We start from the raw sequence: 27867 nt of genomic DNA, 5'->3' as shown, positions 1-27867 counted from the left end.
AAATTATCTTACAATAAGCCTACAGCTTCTCTGACACAAAAATGCGATGCAATTTATAACAGGAGAAGGCTTTTCTCTTATTGATTTGTGTAATTTCGCTTTTCATTTTCTGAAAACTTCAGAACCTATCAAGGGAGGCAACTGAGTCTTACCCGTGTAAATGTTGCATCGTTCTTTTGTAACATATGATTTTAAATAACCCTGAATAGGTATACATGTATAAATGATCGTAAAGATTAAATTCAACTACATTTAATTCCCATGGCTAAAACAAACGTGTATACATTTGGGTGTAAGTGGGTGAGGCTAGAGAAGGCGTGAAAGGGCTTTTAATGCGTCAGTTTGGTTTTATTTTCTATTTATTCTTCTGGATATGAACGAAATTACAGATAATTTTATTGTCCCATAACACTTTTGAACACAAGCCACCAGGGTTTGTGATGATTTGGAATCAGACCAACAGACATTATCCACACATGTCGCGTGTGACAAACGTTGGCGGTATCAGCAGGTGACTCAAATCTTATCATCAAATGCGATACAAAGACAAGTTTATTCCTGTTCTTCTAACAGCACACAGAAAGCTAAATGCCAGTTAAGGTACGTAGGTTAGGTGAGGACACCACTTGCTATCTTGGCAGGGACTTTAGAACAGATTAAACACATTTTCTTTATTTGCACTTATGGAGTCGCTATCGTAGGCGTTGTAGGTTCTTACACTATTGTGTGGAGTGGTTTGAAATGACAAAATAAAACATCCATTTATCTCAGCTAAAATAAAGAAAGTTCTGGTACATCTTGAAGCAAACACACTTTTCTCTGCATGTGTGAGGGTAGAGGATATTATTACCAAGTATTTAAGTATTTTCCCTACATCATGATTCTTTGACACATTGTTAAGCATTTTCTACCTAATAACTGAACTAACTGACATTTATCAAATTATTATTAATTTATAGCGATCCCTAGAAATGTACGGGCGCTTCAATATGTGTAAAAAGGAATATTGAACATATATGCAACCTTATATTACTCTGTTCATTTTATTGTGCTTTTGTTCTTTGGGGAAATTTTTGAATTCAAGTTTTTTTTAATAGAACATGGTATGAGAACTTCAATAAGATATTTCCTTATTCTCTCAAATTCTTTAAAGGTGTGATTTTTTACAACGGTCGGATAAATTATGAAAAGATGAGTACACAGGTGTCGCAAGCTTGGTCAATAGTCTGTGGTCTACGTATTTGATGTTGTTGCAGAGTTGGCCTCTGAGGTAGCTTCCCTGCGCCAAGTAAAATCCCCCAAACTGTTCAGCAATATTCCAAAAAGTCGTAAATACTTTTTAACTGTACCTCTACAGCTGAATACTTTCTATATCTACCATCAATTTGTACAATATGGAAAGTAGATGAGTATATAACGCATATATATTGCATAGCTTCATAACTGCTGCGGAAAAATTTTGAAAACATTAGGAAACAAGTTAAGGAAAATTGTTTGAAAATTATACCTACCCTGCTTACACATAAATAAACACACTCAAATCACTGACACATATCTTAGACACAAGGAAAAATCCCTTTTACCTATACCTCCACATTACAAAAGATAGTAACAATAAATTAAAAATAGATATGATTACAAACATTAAAGACATGTTTAAAGGGAGATAGCTTCTTGAAGAGCGTGTAGTTTTTCTTACTAAATTACTTCCCTTAGATAATAAGCAAAATGGATTTGCTCTGGACACTTTTGTCCGATAATTCAAAGATTATTCTGAAATAAAAATGAAACTAAATATTTATTGTTCAAAGCACAGGGCCATCACTAACTATAAAACGAGATATGTATACAGGTAACTGTTTCTAGCAGTTTCTTTTAAAATATTGCGTGATGCAATAATATAGAAGTAAACAGCGCATTACCTATACCGAAACGGCAAAAAAAAGTAAAAAAAAAAAAAAGAATTTTATAAACACGTTTGTGATATGATGTGTGGCATTTGTATTTCTCCAATTTAATGCTTTGTAGGGGTAAGTGGCAAAGCGACCTGTTATGGGTAATTGTCAGCCATAAGAACAAAAAATTTTAGGTGAGTTGAAAATTTATAGAATTTGGGTGGAATATTCTCTTCTCTTAAATCGGTATAAGCACAAAGGAAAGTTTAGTAGCAAAAAAAGTTATTGCATTGATTTCAGACTGCCTAAATTTCAGACACATAGGATTTGTTATACCTAGTCTAAATCTGACTAAAGTGTCTCTAAAACCTAAATGTCTGAGGTCCAAGAGATATGTACAGAGAGGTGGTCTTTGTAGGGTTGCTTTATAAGATGGAGATTGTGGGAGACGGGTTACGATTGGCACAATTTAGTTTTGTCTTGCTGGCGAATATAGCATTGAATATGTTTTCTCTTTCTGAAAATATAATAAACACTCATGCATGTGCTTGAAGTTTATGGTGGTGGTGTATGAAAGGGGGTCCTGTGTGTGTTTGTATGCACTCGTGTGTGTATTCTAAAAGAGCATTTTAGTGTGGAGTTTATGCATGTGTATATGTAGAGCTTCTTACTAACTGGATTATGTTTACAGTCTCTGCATGATGCTCTTGAAGCAATATCAGCCCTTTTTCTTTATAAAGGAGAATGAGTTAAAGAAAAAAAAAAATAGAACGAAAGGAAGATGTGATGTGTAGCATAGACTTTTTTTTTTTGCAATTTTGTCTGTCTTGATGATTCAGAAAATAAATATGAAAAACTCTTTTTATTCAAATGTTATTGAAGCACACTTCTATACACGCTCTATAGTGTCTTACATTTGCACAATGTTTTGTGAAAAACCAAACGTTATTAGTCAAAAACACTTCTCCAGCATGAAAGTGTCCGAACTGACTTTAAGAAACTGGGATTACACATTCTATGAAAATTTATAGTTATGAATGTTAAAACGGATAAATATAAATGGCAAGATAAATTCTAGACTGTTTCTGACCAAAAAAAAAATCAGTCTAATGGTCGGCGAGCAGCAATATCTAAAGCTTTAACTCTCTCGGAAAGTGCTTTGAACTGTGTGTGGTACACATCACTTACATGTTTGCAAACTTTTTTCTTTATTGTTGTTTTAATGCTCAGCTGTATTTAGATATTTGCCCATGTGTTGATGTGAATTTTTTCCTTAAGTATGTGCGCGTTAACATAAAAGTTATAAAATCTTTGATTTTCTCTGATAAGGTTAGACTTTAAAAATGTTTTATGGAAGTCATGGAAGTGAGACATTTTGCCGATTCTCTGGTGTTCCTCAGAAAGAAATAGTAAATGCATAATGCCATAAAAACTACAGGTTTCAGTATTCAATACAAAAGCAGTAAACAACAGCAGAGATCATGAAAGGATTCACATAACACTTTTATTTGTAGTTTTCTTAAATATATATATAAATGGAGAATATATTCTTACATAATTATGATATGTCACATTGACATTGTGGTTATAAATTACTGATTTAAGGTCTTTATTCATTTCGTGTAGTTGAATTGATTGAAATGATTTGTGCACGTGGCCTGTCAAACACAAAGATACTCAGACCTAGCCAGGTGACCTCATTTTTCCCCATGTGCTGGATGCCATGGATCCTCTGTCAAAATGGGAGAACAAAAGCGCTAAAAAACGGGGATAAAAGAAAGATTTTACTCATTTTGACTGATGAGGCCACGAGAAAGAATGACATCATTTGTGTGCAAAACCATTTGCACAAATCAATTGCTAAAGAGTTATCTGTATTATTTCAAAAAGTATGATTAATATAGAGTGTTTCTGATAAATCTCTCCGATCTTCGGTAAAGTTATTTCATGGGAAAGATAAGTTTATTATTTTACAGCGCTTTTTAATTAATATTGAAAAGGCTGTTCAAGAAGATTGATGAAAGTAGTTCAGTACGCAGATCAGAAAGATGTCTGAAGACTTCGGTAATTAAAATAAATCGGACTAAACAAAAGTTTATTACTTCCTAATTTAGACGAGACACTTTAATCAATGTTGACTACCACAGACATTGAGAAAATCGTGAAGGGTGTTAAGATTGTAGTTCTGTTCACAGAAAAAGACGATATGCTCAGTCCTCTACGGATGCGGTTTCTTGTCAAGAAGTCGACTTTGAAGAGGCGTTACATCAAATAGTCAGCAAGAGATAGGGACACCAACGCCGCAATCAACAACCAGAAGGAAATTTTTGCTGAATTACTCCCCTCATTCTTAAGAGCTGGAAATATCAATACAAGTTCTGAGTGAGTGAGTGAGTGAGAGAGTGAGAGAGAGAGAGCAATGAAACAAGTACAATTTCAAACTGACGCCTACCCATTACTATCTTAGTTTCTGTCTCGCCCGAGAAAGAAAAAGTAAAAAATCATAACTATAAAAAAATATAGACTATGTGCAATAAGTTTAGTGATAAATATCAATGACATTAGCAAAGCGTACTGCACAAGCCGGAGGGGGCTGCGACCGTTGTGCTGACATCACACTGGCAAACATCCGAAACACATGCAGCATGTGGCACACAATTGTTGAGATTATCTGCGCATGATGATCCGTGTTTTATCACTGAAACAAGCAGGCGTAGTATCCAGATAATGTACTCATTCCTTCCAACGATATGTATGAGGAGGCAGACAGCTATGCCAAATTCTTCAACATTGCTTACAGAGCACATACAAAAGTTCACGGTAATGTGTATCCAGGCAACATGGTTTATTTATTTCTGAGTAAGACATTAGCTCTTTATATCAAAGTTTTGGTTCATTACATCAAAACAACAAATTTCGAATAACTGAAGACACTGCGCAATAAAGATTGTAAGTATAATATTATTATAACATTACTTGCTGTTAAAAGGTTCTCCTGGGCTTGACAAGCCGTTCTATGAATTCAGGTAATGTACAAACAAACTTACAACATTTTCCTGACTCGCAAACGGTGGATCCGACACAGGGGACATCTGACGAACAAGCAGTTCCAGCCTTGGCTTCTGTAGCAGAAAAAAAAGTTATGGGTCACGTATTTCCTTCCTTATTTCCTGCTTTATTACCTTGGGTTTTTCCATTTTAGTCTTGATATTATTGTGTATTTTCCATCTTTTTATTCTCCTTCATAGTCAAAGTGAAATTATAAAATCAATGAATATCTGTTTTCTCTCTCTTTCAGTGACTTTTCTTTTTCTCTTCTTTTGTATCTCTCTTTGTCTTCTTTTTTTTTTGCAGTCTAAACTTCAAATATATCATACCGCACAGCTTCGTAGCAGCGTTTTCCGCAAAGTCGTTGGAGCATTGACACGTTGACTTGCATGTTGCACCGACAACACAGTAGCTCTTCACAGTACAGGCCTGACCTGTCTTAAGCACTGAAATATATATTTGTTATATTGTGATATACTATATATTTTTATTCTTGCATATTATAATACACACACAAAACAATCATAGGTAATCGTTTAGTTACTTGTGTATTTCAAGCAAGTCTTAGTTTGTAAGTGATCCTCTTCTTAGTCAAATACTCTTATCTGCGACTTTATTACGAGGAATGATAATAATAATATTATTATATTAAAATTCTCGACTCAGTTTATTTAAGAATTTCTTTCACATAAACGGGGAGCTGAATATTTCATTAAGTTCATAATAACAAAAACATTTTCACACGAGTGTGATTGAATTGAGCTATGTGTGACATATTTGTATGAGAGCATGCCTTGCGTGTCTTGTTTGAGAGTTTTCAAAAAAATGAAGATATTATGATATATTTTACAGACCTGACCATCCTAACTCTGTCGTTAAAATGAAATCATATTTAAGAAGACGAAAACGAGAACAACTTACGGCACAAGCCTGCAGTAGAAGAAATCGCTTTGGTTGCATCGCATTTACAGACATTATCAACACATGCAGCGTTGGACACGCACTTGTCACTACCAGTAGGACATGACTCCCCGTGGATTATTGCTGAAACAATATAATAAAATAACGTGGTTTGTGGATATCTTGCTCCGTGAGTATGTAGACAGAAGAAGTATACAAATAAAAGTAATCGCTAGTTTCGTCGACAGAGCAGGCGCAGACACCGCAAGGGAACACAAAATATTCTTATATTGTTCGTTTGTCAGGTTTTTGCAGTTCTTCTTGTGTGTTTTATATAAAGATCGAAACACATACCCAATGTTAAAAATGCAATCCAAAGTAGAACGTCGCCAGTTCACAAACGTTTGGACCTGCTGCGAGTAGCCAACCCAGCACAAAATACATTTTCAGTGAAGGCTATAGAAATTCGGAAATGAATATTGTCTTCTATAAGCTTTCTTAGACATGCAGAATAACATTTTTCCCTTTGCATGTCATAATGAAAAAGTCTTCACAAAAATACAATCACAAGTGTATTGTGTGATAAGCAGAAATAATTATTAAAAAAAAAATGGTAACGCCTTACACCTTTCTCTCCATACACACGCACATCATCGACGATGGTCAGAGACTCACCATGATTAGTATTGGGTTTGTGATTAATGCTATTGCAGTTGATTAAAACTTCAAAATCACTCTTATTGGAGAGCAATTGTTCCCATCTATAGCAAAGTATAAAGTGGTATCGTGGTTAAGAAGGGTCTATGATGATGCTTACAGCTTTTAACCTGACATTCCTGATAAATAGATCATTTAGTGGCCTCCATAGATTGCAAATGATATTACTGGCAGTCTTCATCACCCTCATAAAGCAAGCTTCACCCTTCATAGAAAGAAAGCCAAGCAACACAAACATATTAAATGTTAAAACGCTCTCCGAAGGACAGTTGCTCACCCCAAAGTTTTCGTTTTCTCAGCAGGAACAGGTTCTAAAGTACCTTTCTGGAAACAATGCTAGTATTTTCATGTAAGGATTATTGTTTAGCATTGTGAAGTGCTACCTATCATGCTGTACCTGTTCTACCGTCTTCTTGCCAATGAATACAGAAGTAGAGACAGATTGCTACTATTAAGGAAGAATTCTTTAATATTAGAAGCGTCTAGCTTTTCTCATACTACAAATTTTATTCTTATTCTGAGACTAGCGGTCACACCTTATCGTCCGCAAAGTAAATCAACAGCGGGGCACACTAGCACAAATCTGTTCAGACATTTATGGCGTAAAAAGAGATTAGAACAAGAAACAAGACACATCCCTGTGAGGCTCCTATAATTATGTCATGTGGTAACCTTAATAGGAAAGTAACAATCACGAAGATTAGTGTCTAGGGTCTCTTGCTGACAATCCTGAAAATCCTTATGCAAGAAAAGAGGGGTGTGTGACAGCGTAGAAGTGTTTATGGGGTAGAAGAGTACAGGTCTTTCGTGAGGCAACTGCTGGTGTGACCAGCCGGCAGGCAAAGGAGTCAATGACGTCGGGGGAGAGAGTGACACCTTAGGAGTCCCACACAAGTCTACCAGGACCTATTAGGCTCAGACGTGGAGGGGGATTACATCCCTGTCCACAACGCCACTTGTAGCCGGGGCAGAGGGTCAATAGAGGTGGTATCCTTCTTGTCAGTGTTAGATATTTGATGATTGGATGATGAATGAGTGACCAATGGTATCCCTGGTTGTATGTGTATGTGCAATTATACAAAGTGAAATAGGGAAACGGGAATCTTGCCAAACACTTCTCGGCATGACTTTAGGAGGGTGGACGGAGCAAATGGTCAGCAGTCAAAGCAACTTCAGCATATCAGAGACCGACTTTAATTGTACCCCGAGACCGGGAAGAGGACAAGACTCGGGAGGAAGGACACTTGGGTTAGAGAACCTTGAGCAAGAAGGCGAGTCAGTGACGAGGAACTGTCAGGACTGCCTGCTGTCGCCGTGGAAATCAAAGGGCTACGTGACCTGGACTTGAACTACCTATGAGAGGGCGTGCACTACCTATGAGAAGACGCACTACCTGAGAAAGGACTTCCACTACCTGAGAAAACTGTGATTGACGTGTGATTATTGTATTTGTGGTTCTCCTACAGGATTACGTTGACGTCGGTAAGCAGGAGTTAAGCCTAACAGCTCATCCACGAGCCTGGTTTCCCGGAGCCACGTTTGGCATAAAACATTGCAATGCGGTAACAATTGGTAATCCCAGTGTACAAGAGTGTACTGTACCAGTTGACATTAAAAAGTTATTAAATAGGATACGGTCGTATCTACAAGTGTTGTCCAGATAACTTGTTACCATGTAAAAACATCTTCCTCTGGTTTTGATTGAAAAACTGGTAAAGATATCTGTCGACTTATCGCCATGTTTTGGCTACGCTCAGTATTTCAATATATTTTAAGATAAACTTTCTAATCAGACCCCAATTACAAAAGTGTTATATGAGTTAATACTCTTTTTATCAGTAGTTATCACTCTTAATAATAAATGGAACATACGTTTTAATAAAAACTTGCTAAAACTTTAACAAATAATATATTTACAGCATTTTCCCGCAACGTTGTCGCAGACAGAAGAGGCCACACACGTGTCTCCTGGAGTGCAAGGTGTTCCCACATCGTGGTCTGTAAATACATTTATGTTATAATATAGGGATTTTTTATGATTGGCCATCTGTCCATTTACTGGATTGTATACCCTATTGACTTTATCATCGTCTCTCTTCTTAATAGAGATTTTGAATGGACAAATGTGCTTCCCTCAGTCTACTTTATAATATTCTATTTAAGTACATATTTTTCTGTTTGCCGTCCTTGTGCTTATTTACACTCACCACACTGTCCATTTGTAATGTTTAGCAGAAATCCATTCTGGCATTTGCAGGCTTTCAGGCTGCTGCACTCAGAATTGGCAGTTGTGCATACACTCACACCAGATGTGCAATCAAAGCCAACAGTTCCAGGTGTCTTAGGTGCTAAAACAACAAAACAGTTGTTAGGGCAGCAGAAAGTACAGTTGTCCTCGATACCCTGCTCCCACCACCACACACAAGACACCCTGATTCACCGTGAACAAATGCATCTGTAACCGTCCTTACTACAAGTTTTATCAGTGTGTGTTGTGTAGCCAGCTCCGCATGTGCAGCCATTTGCTTGGCAAGATGCTCCAGAAACACAGTTCTTTTCGTTTTCTGCTGTACATGACTGATCAGCCTTGAGCACTGAAATATATATATATATAGTTGGTAATAAAATGTGACAAATTAATTTGACATTTATTTTTAAAAGTTTTAATAGTGTTGTTCTTGTAACGTTTACTAATATCTGGAAGGTATTCCTTGTAACATCAGAGTTTTAGATTAATGTTAATTACCGCGAGGTAAAATAACGAAACCGAAGAAATCAAACATCAAAGCGGAAAAAGAGAAATAAATAAAGGATAAACAACACAAACTATTTTACAGTTATTAGAGGATAGTGCTTTGTTGTGTGTGTGTGTTAACCTGCCTGCGATTGCAGCTATTTGGCCTCATCAGTTTAGGTCTTTGAGTATGTATTATGCTTTTAATCGAAGTTTTAGTGTAGAATAGCGTGTAATACACTCTCTTCTTGCCCCTTCTTGATACATTTGTTATCTGTTATTTGGGGTTGTTTTATTTACTGTGGACATCCAGTCACTTGATCCCATCACAGACTGACTGTCCGTTAGCACAAGAGTTAGTGTCTGTCACTCATGCTGTAAGAGTTTACCATCGTGGGTTCAGTTCCCGCCTCAAACATACTGTTCTTTTTTTGCATGAAGCAGCTGTTTTCATGACAAGCTGCTTTTCCGTGATGTAGACTTAGTTGCTGACTGTGCGTAAAAGACCAATTACTCTTCCTTTTCTCACCATCCTATACTTGTAAACACTATTACATCTGTTCTTATGCAGCTACTAATGTATGGTCTAACCTTTAAGCGTTATTAAAACAGAGTGTTTTATTCAATAAACAGTTCTTTTATTAGGTTGCTGGGAAAGTTACTTATTAGACACTTAGAGGACTTTGTAACGTATTTTTGATTTATATATATATTGCCTAATGGTCAGCAGTTTCATATTTTGTTTCTGTATAGACTTATAATAGACAACTGAATTTAGAGGATATACAGACATACCTCGATAAGTCGAACTCAAAAGGACCCGAAAAAAAATCGACTTACGGAGTTTTGGAGTTAGGGAAAATGGCGTAAGAGGCGAAGGTATTTGGCCGGCAACTAACAATTAATTCGATATAGGGAGGTTTTCGACTTAGGGAAGGTCGACTTTTCGAGGTCTGACTGTACTACAGCAATGCAATTGATATTGTCTCCGTTCAATATCTCGAATCATTGTTTCCTATAGTAAAGAAATATTAATTATTTAACAGCAGTTTGTGGTGAGCCTTTACAAGCATCCTTGTTTACGCTTTAATTCATAAAATTGAATTTAAATGTCATATTTACAGCATGTTCTAGCAACGTTTTCGAGAACAACATTTCAAAATTATTTGAGCATTAATTTTATGAGCTGACAAAACTCGGAAAAACTCTTATACGATTTAGTAGTTACTACTACTAATAATAATATACCAACTTCTGAATACAAATACTTTTTAAAAATTAAGACAACTATAATTACAGCATTTCTCCGCAACGTTGTCGCAGACAGAAGAGGCCACACACGTGTCTCCCGTAGTACAAGGTGTACCCACATTGCCGTCTGAAAACACATTTATATTACAATGTAAGGTATTTTTATGATTGGCCATCTGTCCATTTACTGAATTGTATACCCTCTTGACTTTATCATCGTCTCTCTTCTTAATAGAGTTTTTGAATGGACAAATGTGCTTCCCTCAATCTTTTTTATAATATTCTATTTAAGTACATATTTTTCTGTTTGCCGCCTTGTGCTTGTTTGTTACTAAGCTCGAGCAACCATATGTCTGTAACTATTACCCTCAAGCGAATATGTGTTAGCATGTGTTTACACTCACCACACTGTCCATTTGCAATGTTTAGCAGAAATCCATCCTTGCATTTGCAGGCTTTCAGGCTGCTGCACTCAGAATTGGCAGTTGTGCATAAATCATCGTTAGATGTGCAATCAAAGCCAACGGTTCCAGGTGTCTTAGGTGCTAAAACAACAAAACAGTTGTTAGGGCAGCAGAAAGAACAGTTGTCCTCGATACCCTGCTCCCACCACCACACACAAGACACCCTGATTCACAGTGAACAAATGCATCTGTAACCGTCCTTACTACAAGTTTTATCAGTGTGTGTTGTGTAGCCAGCTCCGCATGTGCAGCCATTTGCTTGGCAAGATGCTCCAGAAACACAGTTCTTTTCGTTTTCTGCTGTACATGACTGATCAGCCTTGAGCACTGAAATATATATATATATAGTTGGTAATAAAATGTGACAAATTAATTTTCTGTATAAAGTTACTTCTTATAAACTGCGATGACTTTGTAACTTATTTTAATACACACATATATATATATATTTGTCTGTTTTCACTTATGGTTAGCAATTTCGTACTTTGTTTTCTGTATAGACGTATAATAGACAATTCAATTTAGATTATATACTAAAGCAATGCAATTGATAATGTACCTTTTGGGTATCTTGTTTCCTATTATACAAAATGTCATTTAATAAACAGTTATTTCTGGTGAGTCTTTACCTACATCCTTCTTTACACTGGAATTCATAAAATGGAAGTTAAGTGTTATATGTACAGCATGTTCTAACAACGTATTCGCAAACAATATTTAAAAATTATTTAAATATTGATTTTATCACAAGGAAAATATTGGAACACTGTTATATGATTTAATATTCTTTTGAGTTGTTTTCACTGTTAGTAATTAAATACTAACTACTAGATACAAATGCCTCTTAAAAATTTAATAAGAAAGATATTTACAGCATTTTTCTGCAACGTTGTCGCAGACAGAAGCGGCCACACATGTGTCTCCTGTAGTGCAAGGTGTTCCCACATCGTGGTCTGTAAATACATTTTATAAGGTGAGGAGTCTCTTTTCGTGATTTATTGTCTGTCATTATACTGGATCGTATGCATCTTTGTCTTTATGGTCGTCTCTCTTCTGAAAACAGTTTTTAGGTGAGCAAATGTGTTTCCCTTATTCTATTTTATTATTCTATTTTAGTACATATTTGTCTGTTTCATATGATAGTCTCACAGCTTTATCATGGTATAAAAGTTACAATAATAAAGCTGTTCTTTAAACTATTTGTCAAATCGTTGATCTGTTTGTCGAATGCTTTGTCTCTTTCTGTTTTTTTAATAACTATCGCTCTTCTTTAAGCCGGGTATGTTCATACAGAGGTTGTAATTCACGTTTGTGAGTATGCTTGTCTATACAAAATAAATGTGTGTGTGGCTGTACGCGTGTGTGTGCGTATCTGAACGCGCGCGCGTGTGTGTGGGTGTGCGTGCACGCACTGATTGGTACTTTGTACTACTCACCACACTGTCCATCGGCTATATTAATCACAAATCCAGTCTTGCATTTGCAGGCTCCCTGATCACTACATTCTGAATTAGGAGTGGTACATAGAGCTGCATTTGTCGAACAGTCAAAGCCAACAGTTCCACTGTGTTGTGGTGCTAAAACAAACAGATTACTTTCCAGAGCAAATCAAAAGATAAGGTATACATCAAGGAACAGTTTGACAGGAATGGTAATAGGATATGAAATCATGCAGCGTAAAAGGCAATATAAAAGCAAAGCTGAAAGGAATATTTCTGACTGAAATTGAGTGTGATATAAACTCCAAACATAGATTCCTAACTTTTAATATTATGTGAGAATCTTCATCAACGCAACTAAATAATTAAAGCTTAGTTTGCATTAAGTCAACTTTAACTAGTTTTTGCATGCTGCAATTTTTTTTCATGGTAGCTTATGGATTGTTACAAACACAAGATAAAGTAAAGCAGAGGTTACTCCACACAAACAATAGGATATGCATAGAATTGCAAACTATAGAACTTGAGAGCCTCGTCTGCCATTGAACAAGGGAAGGCTAGACTAAATTTAGCACACATACTTTCTTTTGCAAAGTATTACTCTTTTTTCTTACACTATATTGCTTTTTCTCTGTAGAACGCAAACACATGTAGATGGACATTTTCACACGCTATCCTTATGTCTATTATACAACATCTCTTCCTCTCTGACCATTGCAAAAACACGTAAGTTTTCTTTTCTTAGATGTTTTAGTCGTCTTCACAGGAAATCTCTTTCTGTTTCAATTGTTATTATTTATAGTCACGACCTTAAGCCTATTATTTTTGTATTATTTATTACTACCAATTTGTTTAGTTTGATCTCGTATCGCATAGTCTTGAAATATAGGTATAACAATCATAACAAACAAAACAAAGCAACACTGTTAACAGGAAGCAGGAGACTTTTACAACCAAGAAAAGACGACTGAGACGAAAATCCCCTTTCGGACGATCTAGCTATTCCTTTTAAAGTCAATTCTAATTCACAAAAACGCAGACATAAATAACACTAATGTTGCAATGTGATTTTGTTGTTTGTTTGTTTTTTTTGTTTTTTGTTGTTTTGTTTTTTTTTGTAATTTAAAATGTTCTCACCACAAATCTCGCTTTTCTCTGTATAACCAGCACCACATTCACAGTTAGTAGCTCCACAGGATGCCCCGAAAACACAGTTATGTTGATTTGTTCCGGTACAGGCCTTGCCTACCTTCAGCACTGAAAAGGTTTTAAAACCATTGAAACATTTTAACTGGCCCTCAACGTGCTTTCGTTTTAAAGGCGAATAAATTCGCTTTTTGTTAGTGTACGATGTGATCTAGTGTTTTTAAAAAAACTTTCTTAGCTGCTATATCCAAAACATTTCTTAGTCGTTCTAATTCTGCACACCCCAAAAACAAATATGAAATCAGTGACCTTCTTTAGAAACAAAATATATTTATTTCAACATGGTTTTATGAAAATGTCAAGGCCTTAAACAGATCAAACGAAAAGAAAGCTAAGATGCAACAGTATGCCTTCCTCTTATGCTAGGTGACTGTTAATCTAGTGATTGTAATTAGTCTTCTCTACTGATTTTCTCTGTGTTAACTTTATCAAAAGCTCTATTTGTAAAAGTGCTAAAATAGTTAATTTGTAAATCTCTGTATTTCATTGGCTTGTATTATACAGTGCCATATTTTCACAACAAAATAAAACACTTGCAGCATTTTCCATGCACTTTATCGCACACTGTATCATCGTCACAGGTGTTGCCACTGCTGCTCTCAGGACACTCGGAGCCAGCAGGAACTTTGGCCGCAAATGTAGCATCTGTACGAAAAAATTGTTACTCTCTCACTCTCTAGTTAAAATGAATAGAATTCTAAAAAACAAATAAGTAGAACAAGCAGAATGAATGAATATTAATTAAAAAGTGTGAACGAATTTAGGAAAAAAAGAAGGTAGAAAGCAAGAGTAAAGAAGACAAGGAATCATATTTTGTTAATTATAAATTAAAACTAACTTGTCAGTCAAAAAAAAAATTAAAATATTATACTTTTAACAAAAAACCCACAGCAGGAACAAAGTTATGCAAGATGTTTAATTTCATTGTCCAGTTTACTACAGGGAGAGTATTATAATAGATTTTTGCCTGGTACACTTATAAAAAAATAAACAAATTCCAAAGACAGTTAATATTAGACAAATATTAGAAAAGAAGGTTCTTGAAAATGTTGTGCAGTCCTTTCTAAATAAAAGATGCATATAATAAGTAAAAAAATCATAAAGATATTAGTAAATATCGAAATAACATATTCTAAAATTATTGGAATAAATCAAATACCAAATGTTATTACCGATCACAAGAAGATATAAAAAGGTAGTTGAAAGCAGCAGCAAACCCATGTTGTATCTGGTGGCGAGTCTGTATCAGCTGGAGTCACCCGTTGCTCACTGACTGTATTTCGGAATCCACCCACCTTTTATTCCAGTCCACCCTAGCAACAAACGTGTTAAAACAAGTCTAGAACTGGGGACACTTTTTAAAACTGGTCGAGCTTTTAGAGAACATTTCAATCATTTGGCAGGTTAAGAAGACTGACTCAGTATATGAGTCATATAGGGAAATACAGTCCAAAGCTCTTGTCCAGTCATGATCACTGTAGCTTTATTGTTGTGAGTACTTCCTGCAATGAAGTGCATGGTAGTTAGGAAATTAATCTACTAAAGGCTTAGGAAACAAAACAATATGCTTATTGAGCAAAGAAATAAAAGGTAACAACTTATCCCAATGTGCATCGAGCAAAAAATAATATTTCTTTGTCATAAACAAAATTCTAAATTGCAATCTGTATATCTCCTGTTACCCCTGATTTTTCTATTTATCTTTCTACACCTATTACCGACATTGTACAATTGAAGGCTGTACTTGTTACTGATTAGTTAAAAAAATTAATTCATGCTAATTAACAAATCAAAAAAGCTCTTGCTACATTTTCTATTTTTTGTGACTTTAATGCATTTGATTTGTAATAATGCATTTGCTCTACTTCAATCGGAATATAAATGTAAATTAAATGTACTTTATTTATTCTGTTACGTTCGTAAATAAAGATTTTTCATTTGTCATTTGTCTATCTATATAGTGATACAGCATTTTTGAGAAGTAAAGTATAAATGTATACTGCACTTTTAACATCGCTGTAACAGACACCTTTTGTGAGATAAAATAGTGAAGTCTTAGTTTTAAGTATCAATATAATCTTAATGATAAAAATTATAACAATTAGCTATTAAAGTATTTTGGGGGAAGAGGTATCTGTATCGTATATTTCTAGCTTTGTTGTGCATAGTAAGGATCTGTAAAGATACTTTAAGTGGGATGAACTCAGTGTGGGCTACTGTTTCTAGTATATCACTTATGTTCTCGTGATACCCACAATACATGCATCACTAAGCAGGAAGACAGCAACACCGACACGCTTTTGTTGACAAACAAGTTTGACAAATTCATGGACATTCCTATATGAGAACAGAATCACGGCAAAACAATGACATCAACATGTTTCAGTTACACTTTTAAAGTAATATAATAAAGTTTGGATTTATAGATACATTAATATATACCAGTCTTTGCTACGGAAAAATCTTCTTAGTTTGTTACTTTAAATTTCATCTTATTGGAAACAATTTTCAATCTTTTCTGACTGGGTACTATTTTGGATGCGTTTCATAGCGTCATACCGTATTCTTTTGTTGTGTATTCATAAAGCAAATGCGTCAATAATTATTTTAATCGTAGAGTTCTGTTGCAAAATCTTCCAGACCATTTTCAGCAGTATACAAGTGTAACAGAAGCAATTACTTGTTTATAGCTTCTTTGCCACAAACTTGTAATATATGATCACTTTTTCTGGGGTTAGTACGTAGACTCAAGAAGTGTTATCTTAGAGAAATCCCCACAACAACCCTGAGGAAGGCAAGACCATTGCGGAAACCTCTTGAACTATACTAAGCTTTGTCTCGACCACAGTGTTTATAGCTGTGTCTGCCACATAAATACTCTTTACTACTGTCATACAAAATCTGGAAAGTGAGAGATAAAGCAGCCCCCCATTCAGTTGGAGCTGAAGAGGTCATGAGCATTGCTAGGGGTAAACATGTTCTCTTCAAGGAGTAATAACTTTTCGATAGCAGCGCTAAAGAGGCAAAACCTTCCTCTCCTTCTCTTTCTTCAAAAATCTTTCTTTCTTTGTTTTCCTTCTTTTTTCTTTTTCTTCTTCTCCGTCCTTTTCTGATGTAAGTGAGTTTGCGTACGCCCTTCCTTCAATTTTTCCCTCTATCTATGCTCCTGGCGATCTGATTCTAACATATTTTCATCTATGTCAGGGCTCTACTTTTTAAAATAAAGTGTTATTTCTTTCCATGATGTCTCAAACGGTCACTTGTTTTAAGTGTTTTAAATGGCACATATTTTATAAACTTGTTATCAAACTCCTACTAAATTGGTTAAGTAATTGTATGTACATGCAATATTTGAAACCCAACGTTTACACTAGGCAAAAAAAGCCAGACAGCTAGAAGGTACAATTCGAAGTCGTCGATTATTACAGTTTTAGATGTTCACCCCTCCCCTGTGATCTTAATGGCATGCTCCTAGTTGCCATCAAGAAATGGCTACGACTGAAATATGAGTAGAAGATATTACGTGCAACGTGTATCGAGACGTTTCGGATTTTTTATGACTTTCTTTAATAACATTATTATAATTTAAGAAAATTTTGAAGTAAAAATAAATGTATTTCTTCTAATATCTTCTAAATCTTGACCATGTTTTTATTTATTTAGTGAAGGTTTGAGTAATAAGCAGGCTATATCCTTTGAAAAAAAATACTTAAGGCAAAGCCGATAGATTGTCGATGATATCAATAATTCTGTCAATCAGGTAAATATTCTTTGTTTATCTTGATAAGTTCGTGTGCATTGACACATTATCAGCACAGAATATTGTCACATATTCCATAGAATACATTGATGATATTATCGAATCTTAACACAACATTAATGTGTAAACCAAAATCATTGAATCATAATTGTCTTTTTTATACACATTTTATGAAATATTTAAGCTAAATAGATGAGTGCAGATTACGAGACTCTGCTGTAGTATGTTTATAAATTAATGTGGCTTAGGACGGGTTGAAAAAAAGTTGAAATCTAACAACGACATGTAAGAAAAAACAACTAATTTTAAGAACCATGCTGGTTCATAAGGTGATTATTGTGAATATTAGGGTTTGTAATTAACCCTAGCTCAAGCTCAGGTGACACATTTATGACATAAGAATATGCTGCTCGTTATTAGTAAAAACAATACTCTGCATCATGTAGTGAAATTATCATATTTTAATGTATTTATTTTCTACAAATAATAAACTTATTGTTACCGTTTGGTATAATGATTTTATTAACGAGTTTCTGTCATGCAAACTTTCTTCTGGGACTAACAAGTTCATTAAGAAAAATCGAGGCAGCTGATTACTTAAAAATTACAAATATAATTGTGTAAGAAGTCTGTATCATTTCAATGAGTATGAGTGCATGTGACAAAATTATTTGTATAGCTTACTTATGGTCATCGAGTTTGTCCCTTACACTGTTTGTTGCTGTTGATGATGCTTTTTTATTTTCTATGCCACTTATTCTTTACTTCAAGATGTGTTTCCTAAATTTCATTTACAGAAATACTCGATAAATGTTAATCTCCAAAACGTATAATTCATTTATTCGTTTAGAGTTGATTTTGCCATATTTTACTGCATTAAAGCGAACTAAATGTTCTTTTTCTAGTGACTGTTATATTTATATTTAGTGTTTGAAAGATCTGCAGGTAAAAATCACCCTTTGATGGGTAGAGAGTGAGGTGCTCTCCGTGACTGTCATACTTCCCATAACCCTTTAATTAGTAATCCATTTATAACACTGGAATGGACGAAGTAGACTTTGACTTCTGGCTTTTAAATCAGATGATCTTCAGGCTCAGATGCCATTGCTCCAACGAAAAAGCTGTCTATTTAAAGCCAGCTGTATAAATGTATTACTCTGATATTTGCTCTAGTGTCAATAAACTGTGTACCCTTGTGTACTGAATTTGGAGTAATAATTGTTGACCTACACAAATAAAAATAAAATTATTTTAAATAAATCATTTCACACGTTACATTAACACCAATAATTTTCTTTCTCGCTGTATATATATAAATATTTTAATATGAATACGTAATCATACATACGGATATGCAGACTTCGTAAACGAACTGTTTTGCTTCACGCACTGGCAGGCCTCGCAGTCAACTTAAGGAATGTAACCTAAAAAGATACTACCTATACTCGTAAAGTTAAAAACAGAAAGAAACATTTGAGGTCAAACTCTTGATTTACTCACAATGTACAGATATCCTAAATCAGATCAAGTCACTTAAATCTCCAACAACGAATTTCACCTCAGATTCTGTTAAAATTCTGCACGTGTACGATCACAGTACACAATGCCACTTCATATCATTCTCTTGTAGTGCTCTCCCTTGTCGACACATTTTAACCGCGTTTCTGAGTGTGTACACAGGTGTGTACAGGTTATGACACACGGCTTATGCGGGGTATTCCTTAAGAAAATGACGATTTTAATGAGCTATAAGACAAAATTTAAATCTGTATTTTACCATAATTTGTCTTTATTAAAAAAGAGTCTCAAAATGTCATTGGAATAAGTAGTTTGATAAATAAAAGCTTGACAAGCAACGATTCACACACCTGTTACAATGTTTTTAGTCGTAATCATCTTTTTCTTTTAGTTTAAGTCTTTTTAATAATGCATTTCTTTAGTTTGTGCCGTTACGGTTACTCACACACAAATCAAACACACAGTCTGTTTTATTTTAGTTTTAGGTAGAACGGCAGAAAACCGAAAGAGTTGTTAAGACATCGTGTTAAACTAGATGTCTAAAAATGATTTACTCATGATGATGATGAAATGTATCTTCTTCTACACAAAGTGAATTGAGTATAAGAAGCATGTTATAATTTAACTTTATAATATTTAATCTTTTCGTTTTACGACACTCATTTGTCTAAATATCAAAACAAAGAGTAACAATCCGCGATAAATTAATAATAATGCAAGCAAACAAATAAAAGGCTCCTCCCGGAGATCAGATTGCTTTACAGTACCTGCAATTTAACGTGTAGCCACTGCTAATCAGTTTCTGAATTTTAGCAACAGTTTGAACAGTTGTGGTTTACAATTTTAGGACATGTACAAGGCACATCACTAGACGTTCACAGGTTAAAAGAAAGCCTCCTGACCGTAGGAGGGAACAACTTTTCGTAAAAGTGGTTACCATCTCCTTCCCTTTGTTATCTAACCTTCCTCAGAAACCAATACCACAACTGGTTAAGCTAAAGGAATTATACTGCGTCAGAATAACATTGACATTTATTGTATTAGTTTACTTCCAAATGGGTAGGACTAAGTTTACATAATACATCATGGGTCTATTGTCCACCAAATCAACGACCACTTGGCGGTATTTTTAAGCTCGAATTAATAGCAATTCCCTGTCCATTTGCAATGCACGCTTTCTAGTACTATGAACTACAGCTAGAGTGCTGCTTATAACCTGTAAATCAGTAAATGTATCAAGACCGAATGGTCCTCGTTCTGAGAATAATTTGAAGTTTTACATGTCATGTAAACTCTTGGGTGTAATTAATTCTTATCGATATCTCAATGGTTGGTATAGTAGTTCTATTGCTCTCATAGGAGCAACGGGGTAAAATTCAGCACTATGTACTGGTGATAGTAAATATAGCACAGCCATTAATGTGACAGATGTAAGTGTATGACTCATAAATAAAGAAAGCCACCCACCGAGCTTTGGCAATGAAACGCGCGACTTCGTTATCTGTATATGCAAGTGGTTTATATACGAAAGGTTTTGGGTAGAAGATAATAGTGAATAAGAGAGAGAGAGAGAGGAGAATACAGGAGAGATTTTTGTACCGACACAAGGATAGCGAGCAAGGCAGTTAGTTACATTAAATCTTTCTGTCTTGCAAGTACGAAGCGTGATTTCCAGGAGAAACAGGTAAAGAGAGTGGAAAATAGAAAGAAAAAAAAACGAATGACAGAAAAGAAATAAAAGATGGAAACTGTCAAAGACGCTGCTTCTGTTTTTATTGTAAATAACTGAAAGAACACATTAGGAAAATGATTGATTCCATAAACACAGCAGGACAATAAAAGATCGTTATCATAAAGTTTGAATGAACGGATGCATTGCAACCCTACAAGCCAGTCAATACATGAAGTTTACCGTACGAAATATGTCCAACAAAATGCAGAAACATGTTACGTATGTTTGTTCTGTTTTCTAAATAATTTTTCACATGGATAGAAGTGTTTTCTTTCGCTTTTTAAATATTTGTAGCGGTATTGGGCGTTTATGGAAGGATACTCGTATCCACATGAATGTTTTAGCTACGCGAGGGCTTTTGAAAAAATTCTCAGTCATTATTTCATGAACTATAGTTTTAAGAAAGTCAGGCTTACTGCAGCCTGTTCCAGAATCAGTGAACCCAGAGCTGCAGGTACACTTTGCTCCCTGCTTTGGACAAATGGCGTTGGCGTCCGCACAGTCCGCCTGACTCCCGTTGGCAGGAGAGCAGGGTTGTGACGCTCCTTTAGAGACTTCACACCGTCTAGAGTCACTCTAGACCAGTGGTTCTTAACCGGGGTTTGATCGAACCCTAGGGGTTCGGTGAGTCGGTCTCAGGGGTTAGGTGGAGCCTCAGCCAAGGAGGTCAAGACACACACGCAATTGGTGATGACACTAAAGAAGGGTTCGGTGAATGTGCATATGAAACTTGTGGGTTCGATACCTCAAACAAGGTTAAGAACCACTGGTCTAAACATTCATGGATATGAGCTAACAGGGCTTGACTCCTATCTGACTGACAGGACCAGGACCGTGTTCGTCGAGGGTCAAACATCACATCCTGCTCCACTTTCTTGCATGCTTCCCGAGTTCTCAGTACTCAGGGTCAATCTTTTTATTTTGTACACAAAATCGCTGTTCATCAAGAAAGCCATTTTGTGCTAAAGAAGAATAAATCAATCATGACTCATCAGCTCATCCCAATACATCAAAATAGTGATACATCAAAATCTCTTGTGCTCCAGTGGGACAAGATGGCGCTAAGTGACAGTAAAAACGACCTTCTCTGGGCATCTTACCTTCACCGGGGCTCAAACTTAGACTATGAAGTTTTGACATTAAAAGTGTTACCTCTTGGTCAGTCTTTTTTTTTAAAGCAGGATTATTTGTGAGTACAGTTATGTCCACCCACACCCTACGGACAGGCACCACATGTTAAATATTAAGTACATTCTTTGAAAGAATACTCTCGTTTGTGCATTTTGCTGGAAATTGAACGTGTCACTCGCTTATAATGTTTCTTTCAGAACTTGCCCATGTCGCAAAAATTGCTTCCAATGGTTTCAGCAAAATTAACACACTCTTGTTTACAAAAAAAAAAAAAAAAAAAAAAAAAAAAAAAAAAAAAAACAGAAGAAAAATTTGGCAGTTGAGGAAGTGACCAGAAGAACTGTTTTATTGAAGATAGATTGTCACAGGTATGCAGCAATTACGTGTTCTGTTGTTTAAAAAAAGACAATATCTCCGAGCGTAGGTTTATGATTACACTTACCTTTCAAGAAACAAAATAAAAGGCAAAATGCAACTAATTAGAATCAAATGTAGCTAATTATCAGTTACAAGCACACAGTTTGACATGCATTCTCCTTAACAAATTTTTAAAAAAAAACATATTTTGTCAGGACTTTCTTACCTGGCACAACAAACAAATACAATATTTATCGTAAGCAAACTAATTTTATCTTTATGTTCTTAGACCAACCAAGTTATAGAGACATACATGGTGGCGAACATCACATCTAACACTGGACACACTCATAATAACTTCTTAACTCAAAATATTTGAGGTTTGTGACAGATGATAAGCTTAGTCTTACAGTTCTAATGTTGTTCATAAGTTTTGACTGTTCTTGTCTACAAATTTTACATCTCTTAACCATTGTCGTAACATCTTAAGTTTTATCAGGAGTTGATGTTTGTTTCTGTATCCTGGAAATCAAATAAAGATTGTATGATTTAATGAGGTTCATCGCATTTTTTATCCTTTTGTTTAGGCTCGGTTAATCTTGTAATCTGATTACATTATGTTCTCTCCCACCAATGATTTAGCGGTCCGGTGGCGCAACGGTTAGAGCTGTTAGCGCCTGTCACCAATACAGTGAAGGTTGGCTGCCCAGAGTTCATTTCTCGTCTCGGGCACGCTGATCTTTCTCTGCACGTGGCATCTGTTTACAGGGCTGGCTGCTTGCCGTAATATAGCCTTAGTTGCTGACACGGAGTAAAACACCAATCCCCCCCCCCCACAAATGATTTGCTCAGAAATGATGTACAGAAGTAAACTGAGTCCTTTACCACCATGGATATTCGCGTATAACAGACCCCTTCATTTTTACAACAGACAGCTTTTTGTCACCAGTAAGCTTATCTACATGGCATAACAATACTTATAGTGAGTCAAAATAAAGACCACGAAAGGTCAAAGGTTGATGGCTATTGACTGCCTCGGTTTTCGTCCAAGACTATGGTTTACCCTGGGTGCAAGGAAACATGTCTGACTGGGGTGTGAACATGAGCATTAACAAATGAGTAAAAACATCGAGTTTTAAAGTTAATGTACATTAGACAACAATCAAGCAAAGTTTGGTTTTGTAGACAAAATTTGCCCGAGCTGAGCACAGCAGCCATTCTTCATGTGACGATGAGTTTGTACATCGTTGGTCTCTCACCTAGTTGCTAGAACATGCTTCACCATGGTGCTTTGGGTAGTAAACCATCGGGTATATATGATCGTGAAAAATTAAAGTCTACGTTTCTGAAAACTTTCTACTTTCGTAGTCTAACAAGGTGGATGGACGTGTGATCACTGTGTTAGGGTTAGTGTGTGCAACTGGAACTGATTGACTTGCAAAGCCAGACATCCCTACTTGACAAATTTCGAGCGATGCAGACAATTGCTTTCTACGCAGTGTTGCCTGCAGAAACTTTTCCAAATCTCCAAAACAAGCGTTAAGGATGATCACGATGTTTACAAGTACTTATGTGTGTGAACAAACGTTTTCAGTGATGAAACGGGCGAAACCCATCTTACGTAATCGCCTCGCGGACGAACATTTCGATTCAGTGCTCAGACTTGGTGTTTCTTCGATGCAGCCAGACATTCAGAAGCTGGTTTCGGAAAAGCAGCTTCAAATATCCCACTAAGTACAACTTTTTTTATAATAAAAATGGTATGTTCTATTTTTTTTTTTTTGTAATTTTTGCGGTAGGGAATATGGCCCGCAGGCCGAAAAAGGTTGTGCATCACTGGTTTAACTTATTCCGCCCAGATAAAGAATCTGTCTTAAATCGCAGTTGTAAAGAGTATTTTTGCCCAAATGTGTCTCAAGAACTAACAGTCATCATTCTCAGAATAATTTTAATCTTTACACGTTATCGAAACACTTGAGTAATTAAGTGTTATCGATTCTAATTAGCGGCTACGGTTCTAATCGATGTGTTAATGGTGGTTATGGTAGCTCTATTGCTCTGACAGGAGCTACACAATTAATTTAGCAACATTTCCTGGTGATAGAAAGGGTTAGCCATTAGCTCGACAGATGTAAGTGTACCAGACATAAATAAGGAGAACGACAAACCTCCCACCGAGCTTTAGGCGGAAACATACGACTTCGAAAGCTGGATACGTAAGTGTTTTCTTTGAAAGGTGGCGTATAGATGATTAATAGTGACTAAGTGAGAAAAAGACAGAGAGAGAGAGAGGGAAAGAGAGAGAAGAATACAGTCGAGATTTATGTACCGACAAAAGATAGCAAAGCAAGGCAGTTCGTGAAATTAAAGCCTCTTGTCTTGCAGGTACGAAACTGGCTTCGCAGAGAGAGAAAGAGAAAAAGAAATGGAACTAGCAAAAAAGCCGCTTCTGTTTTTTTATAATTAAAGTAACTGAAATGATAGATTGACAAAACAATTGCTTCCATGAGCTCTATTTAAACAGGCACATCAGGGTTACAGGAATTCGTGATAATTGGATTTAAATGAATGAATGTGCATTATTCCTCTGCAAGCGAATCAATATACGAACTACCAGTTATACGAAACGAGAGACACAATGAAACGCAGAAACGTGTTCTGTAGTCATTTCTCTTTTCTTTCTCAAACGAGCTCCGTGGTGGCGGTGGTGGTGATTTCGTTCCCTTGTCATACTAGTAGTTCCTGCTAATCAGGTGTGAGACACCGCCGAGGTGTTCCTCTATGTTTAAACGTCAGTGGTACCCCGTAGAGACCGTCCAGATGTGATTAACACCTCTGTCGTATGATTTTTATATATCTTCCATCTCCACCAGGCTTGTACTTAGTTAGCCCTCTGACCGTGTCACGGAGAGAAAGAAATGTTAGATGACAGACATCAGACGGAAGTCTCTCGATTAAAAAATTAAACTGTGTCAGCGGCTAAATATTTATAACCGTTAGTCACATAAGCAATCTTATCTACGGGTGTTTGCAGTGTATAATCTCAGAGAAAGGAAACAGACTTTTTATTTAATCCATGTTGAAGTGTTGGCGGCAATATACTGTAAACAGATTAAGCTCTCTTGAGAGATGGATATGTGTTTGATAGCGGCACTTAACACACAACTCCGTCCTTCCCTTCCCCTCCCTCTCTCTTTCTCTAAAGAAGTTTGTCAGTCTCTGTGGGACTATTTTGTTTTTGTTTATTTTTTTCCCGAGAGTGTTTTTCTTACACTCGTAAGGCTTTACTGTGAATCACATACAGCACTAAGCTTAGGTTTAGTTGTCTTTATCGCTGATAAAGACTTCATCGTATTCATTCATCGCAATTTTTTTATTGAGGATTTATTGTAACAGGTATGCAACAGGTGTGGTTGGTAGAGGTTGGCGTTGTTGTTGGTGGTGATGATTTTGGGTGTTGTTGTTTGGTGGGCGGGTGGGTTTATAGATGGTTGAGTGGGTGGGGGAGAGTGTGTGTGAGTGTGAGAGCGTTTTAAGGTGTGAGTGGGTGTGTAAGTGTTTCAATGTTTGTGAGAGTGTGTTAGTGTATGAGTGTGAGTGCGTGTTGTGGTTTGAGTGGATAGATAAGTGTGTGAGTGTGTGTGTGAGTGAGAGAGAGAGTATGATTATGAGTTTTCTTGCTCTTGGACTTCATATAAAGAGAGAATTTTGGTTATTCTGTATGTATTGAGATACCGATCTGGGATATTAGGGCAACAGTCACGGATCCCATTTGAGAAAGTGTATGGTTTGCAAAACTGAAGACGTTTGGAACTGCTGAAGTAAGTTTTGTTTATAGATATTAGTTGATTAGAAGATTCTAACTCTAAAATCAACGCAATACAGAATTGTAAGCCTACGAACAGATTTTTGTAATGTGTTGTTAAAAAGACCAAGTGTTGGACGCAGTGTGTTGTCTGCGACTTGGGTGTCGTCCACACCAAACTGCATGTGTGTTTAAGTATTATACTTTTTTTGCTATGTTAGAATTGTACCGCAACAGCGTATTTGTTGTGAAACTCTACTTTGTTTTAGAGAACATGCTATAACGACTAATAACCAAAAGGGAAGACAAAACCTCACACATATCTGAACTAGACTTTATTGCATTTCCTTTGACAGTGATTAAAACAAAAAGGTTATGGTTATAAATCTCTAATGTAGAAAGACAAAGAAACGAGAAAATTAAAACCCACCGAAAGGACAGTCTTGGAATATTGTTCGGTGATCTCTAGGAACGGCTTATCCCCACTCACTGTAACAGTGTATCGTGGTTCTCCAGTCAAACGTGAACAAAGTCCATCAGCTTGACATGAACGTCCTTAGAGAACACAGAAACGTGTCACCGATTTTCATTCGTTTAGTCTCACGAAAAGGGAAATTGTCTGAATTATATATATAAGTCGCGTAAAGGAATTTTTCCTGAAAGTGTAACATAATGGAAGACAAAATCCCGAATACCACTAGCGGTTTCTGTTATTTGATTTTTCATTCAATTTTTACATTTTCAGTGATTAGGGTAAATACTGAGAAATCATAAAGATTTAATTCTTGTACATTCAAAGACAAACTGTCAGTCAAAACACAGCATCATCACGAAGAAAATCTTTGTACATTTTTAAAAGACTGTACCTTTCAGCGAGCAAATCAAACAACGTGTTCCCCTGGTGGACAAGACGCTGACAATTGACACGCGATGCAATTATGTGTTGTACTTCTACTTTGGAAAGTAATTTTAAATGTCTTATTCACTTTTAACCATTTTTTTATTTCTTTGTCAGATCATTAACAATTAAAGACGCTAACGAGAAAGGTTAATAAATAAGTGCATGACATTTTCTTATCACAGAGAAGCCTGGTCGAATTCCGCTCAGAACCACAAGAGTCAGTCTGTTCAGTGTTCACTGTCCCACGAAGACCATGGACACAGGCGCTAGGAAGAAGAGAAGCGGCGAGAAGATGTTTCCTGATGCTCCCCCGTTATTGTTGCCTGTCATGAAATTCATAAAGTACAATATGAATTGTATGGAGGCAATTTAATACAAAGATCAATGTGTATTATGTTATTATAAATAGAAGAGCCACTGTGGATGCTTGTGTAAGTGCATGTGTGTCTTTTTGAAAGACACTTTATACGTTAAAATAAGTGTAGATCATAAAGTTTAATAATTTTTCATTGAGAGTGCTGTCTAAAGCCGTTTTTGCCTTCACTGTTCACTATAAAAGTACGTTTCTTTGACACATACGCTTTTGTGTTGACATCATTAGAGAGACTGGACTAAGAACTCACCACATGTATACAACATTTTGGGGCAGAGGAAGGAGGATACAGATTGTATTAATGTTTACAGATAATCTCTCAAATAGTTTCGCTACGAGTGAGGGAGTGATATTTAAAGACATTAGCGCCGTGGTATGTGTTAACATATCTACAAAAGCTAAAGAATGCAGTACAAGCCAGACTGGATGCTTTTTTAGACAGCAATATATATGAAAGCTGCTTATTTCTAAAGGAAACATGAAAGTGGTGACACTACTGGAACTTGACTGCCATAAAAATATAACTCTAGAATAGAAGAATGCGTCCATAGCATCGACCCTATTGGAAAAGAAGCTCTGTGTGAACCATCATAATCAAATCAACTCTTTCACTGTCAACTGACAAAACCAAACGAA

At 36.0% G+C, this 27867-nt stretch overlaps 1 protein-coding gene across 1 annotated transcript; it reads right to left on the bottom strand.

Annotated features, from left to right (window-relative positions):
- Positions 1–3400: 3400 nt before the first annotated feature.
- Positions 3401–19030, bottom strand: LOC112572229 (protein draper-like). Its single transcript, XM_025251802.1, has 17 exons — positions 18915–19030; positions 14827–14967; positions 14192–14299; positions 13586–13705; positions 12446–12586; positions 11882–11962; positions 11214–11336; positions 10950–11090; positions 10592–10672; positions 9032–9154; positions 8768–8908; positions 8478–8558; positions 5865–5987; positions 5273–5389; positions 4943–5017; positions 4471–4593; positions 3401–4252 (listed from the first exon to the last, which is right to left on the bottom strand). The coding sequence occupies exons 2-17, from the start codon at positions 14873–14875 to the stop codon at positions 4158–4160; spliced, it is 1722 nt and encodes a 573-aa protein (XP_025107587.1). The 5' UTR covers positions 14876–14967; positions 18915–19030; the 3' UTR covers positions 3401–4157.
- Between the last annotated feature and the right edge of the window lie 8837 nt (positions 19031–27867).

The sequence above is a fragment of the Pomacea canaliculata genome, linkage group LG9 (assembly GCF_003073045.1).
Source record: "Pomacea canaliculata isolate SZHN2017 linkage group LG9, ASM307304v1, whole genome shotgun sequence".
Taxonomy (NCBI): Eukaryota; Metazoa; Mollusca; class Gastropoda; order Architaenioglossa; family Ampullariidae; genus Pomacea; species Pomacea canaliculata.
Note: the sequence above shows the minus strand (reverse complement) of the source record. Positions and strands in the feature narration are given on the sequence as shown.